This window comes from Propithecus coquereli, unplaced genomic scaffold, assembly GCF_000956105.1.
Source record: "Propithecus coquereli isolate 6110/MARCELLA unplaced genomic scaffold, Pcoq_1.0 Scaffold506, whole genome shotgun sequence".
Lineage (NCBI taxonomy): Eukaryota > Metazoa > Chordata > Mammalia > Primates > Indriidae > Propithecus > Propithecus coquereli.
In genome coordinates this window covers 505,265-508,077 of record NW_012150908.1, presented here as the reverse complement: position 1 = coordinate 508,077, position 2,813 = coordinate 505,265, and the positions used below count along the sequence as shown (strand labels likewise).

General features: G+C 40.7%; 1 protein-coding gene across 1 annotated transcript in view; it reads left to right on the top strand.

Moving 5' to 3' along the window:
* The window catches only part of LOC105820096 (nectin-3-like), a 186,293-nt gene that overhangs the window by 164,296 nt on the left and 19,184 nt on the right, over positions 1-2,813 (top strand). The window contains exon 9 of the mRNA XM_012656513.1: positions 1,889-1,951. Within this exon, the coding sequence (XP_012511967.1) occupies positions 1,889-1,951 (63 nt within the window). The remainder of the gene's footprint in view (positions 1-1,888; positions 1,952-2,813) is intronic.

The following is a 2,813-nucleotide window of genomic DNA, read 5'->3' as shown; positions in this document are numbered from 1 at the left end:
AAAGATAAGCTCACTATAGGTGTGTGGATTTATTTCTTGGTTTTCTATTCTACTCCGTTGGTCTTTGTGTCTGTTTTTATGCCAGTACCATGCAGTTTTGGTTGCTACAGCTTTGTAGTATAAGTCAGGTAATATGTCATGATGTGTGCTATAACAGAGGTAAAACAAGAACAATAGGAAAACTGGGAGTAAAGAGATTAACGTTGAGATGGAATGTGGAAACTCCTTACGAGAAAAAGAATGACTTCATCCAGGCCATGGTGGATGGGTACTTGAATTGCCAGAATTAAGGGGCAAACCTTCCAGACCAGAGGGATGGGTGGCATGAACAAAGACAGCGAAAGGCAGAACATGTTGATCAGTACACCTACACACTGGGACATCCAAGGCATTCTGTTATATTTGTTGAACATCTGTTTTCCAGGTACTGAGCTACAAGCAGGGAATAAGAATATAGAATTTGGAATTTGACAAAACCATGTGTGAATCACAGTCTACACTTAACTAGCTGTGTGACTGGAGACATCTTACTTAACTACTCAGCCTCAGTTTTAGTCATCTGTATTAAAGATACCAGTTTTGTAGAATTATTTGTGAGGATTAGATGAGATAATGTTTGTACAATACTACAACCAGCACCCTCAATCTAGTAAAGGAGACAAGCAAGTAAACAAATAATTGTATAATAAATGCTGTGAAGGAATAGGGAAGAGAGTGGCTGTCTCTGCTTGAGGGTGTTGTGTGAGGCTTCTTGAAAGAGGTGATATTTGAACTAAGATCTGAAAGGGAAGCGCGTGTTTGCAAGCCAGAGGAAAATGGAGAAAATGTCTTCTTAGTGTGAGATTTGAAAATGATAAAGCCCCTTTATCATTTGTGTGGGGTCAGAGTGGAGATGGGGATACAAGAGTAATAAACAAAAAGAGAAGGATGATCATATATATGTGCATTTCCCAACCCCTGGGCTGTGAACCAGTACCAGTCAGTGGCATATTAGGAACCGGGCTGCACAGCAGGAGGTGAGCAGCAGGCAAGCGAGTGAAGCTTCATCTGTATTTACAGCCACTCCCCATCCTCGGATCACCGCCTGAGCTCCACCTGCTGTCAGATGAGCGGTGGCATTAGATTCTCATAGGAGCACGAACCCTACTGTAAACTGTGCATGCGAGGGATCTAGGTGGGGGCTACTTACAAGAATCTAATGCCTGATGATCTGAGGTGGAGCTGAGGCAGTGATGCTAGCACTGGGGAGCAACTGCAAATACAGGTTATCATTAGCAGAGAGGTTTGCCATAATAAATCAATTGCTTGCAGACTCATATCAGAACCCTATTAGTGAGCAGCAAGTGACAATATAATAAAGTGCACAATAAATTTAATGCATTTGAATTATCCCAAAACCATCCCCATGCCCCCCACTTTACCCCCCCGGTCTGTGGAAAAACCGTCTTCCATGAAACTGGTCCCTGGTGCTAAAAGGTTGGAGACCGCTGTTATATATGTCATCTACAGATAAAGACAAAAAGTAATGTCTCATTACCACCCAAAACCACTTTTACCTGATCCAAAATGCCAGTCTCTTCCACTGAAAAAGTCAGGAGGCCTCCTGTGCTGAGCTCTCCCTCATGTAAGACGTAAATAAGTTTTCATGAGAGCTTCAGTAGCAGATGTTCTCTATTTTTTTCTGTCCGGAAGTCAAGGACCAGGAGAGAAAGAAAGAAAGAAAGACAGGCACAGACTCTCAAGAAATACAGTTGCCTTTCCTATCCTCACGTGGAACATTTTACTTACTTAGTAGACATTTTACAAGTGGGAGTCTTAGTGGTGTTCGTTGATATGTTTTACCTGTGCTCAGTGCTTTAAAGTGCATATCTTTTGTGTCTTCTTCCAGACTGAACACTTGCCTTTGCAAACTCAGTTCAAAGAAAGAGAAGTTGGCAGTCTTCAGCCCTCTGTAAGTAACACGATGGAGCTGGTAGCTTACATCCTTATTAAAATATTATTTCATTTTTATAAAAGTTCATTTTTTTCATCTCTTTTCTATTTGAGTGTCTGTACTATGATTTGCTAAAGTCATTGAGCAAGGTTCGATTACTTCTAAGTAATCTTAGAAGTAATCAAGTTTTGCGAAACCAATAACCAGGCAGAGGGGTCTGTACCAAAGACACTACAGAACATCATGGGGGATTCATTTTATAAGTGTCAGCTGTGGCCCAAGGTCAAGCCAGAAAGAAAGATCAAGACAAGAGGATATTTTTGGCAGAGTTTCTTATTCTCAGTTTTGTCCAGCATATGGTCAAATGCCAGTTCATTTTGCTGTATCCTTTCCCCAGTTCCCCAGTGCTGAATGTTGAGGTTTATTTTTGCTTTGTTTGATTTAATTCTCCGCATCCCTCCTATATTCATTCCAAACTTGAGCCTTGCTTGAGAGTCTCCTGAGATTTGCAACCCTGTCCTCCTCTGGTTTACCTTAACTGATACCAGCTCTAAATTTCAAAACCTGAAACTAATCCCAGTCTCCATTAGTCACGATTTTGTATTTAGGAGCTGCCATTGTTCTTATTCAGGTATTGTAAGCAAAAAATGACTGGAAAATGATAGGTTATTGAACTTTACCTTAGCTTGTGAGGTAATGAGTCAGGGACACAGATTGTAATGAATTCTATTCTTGTCTGTTTTTCCTAAAGTGCTAGAAAAGTGTAAACAGCTGCTCTGCTAATATAAGCAATGTTTGAATTTTTAGAATGGACTAAATAGCAGGAGATGTGACTATGAAGATGAGAATCCAGCAGGGGAAGATGGGATTCAGCAGATGT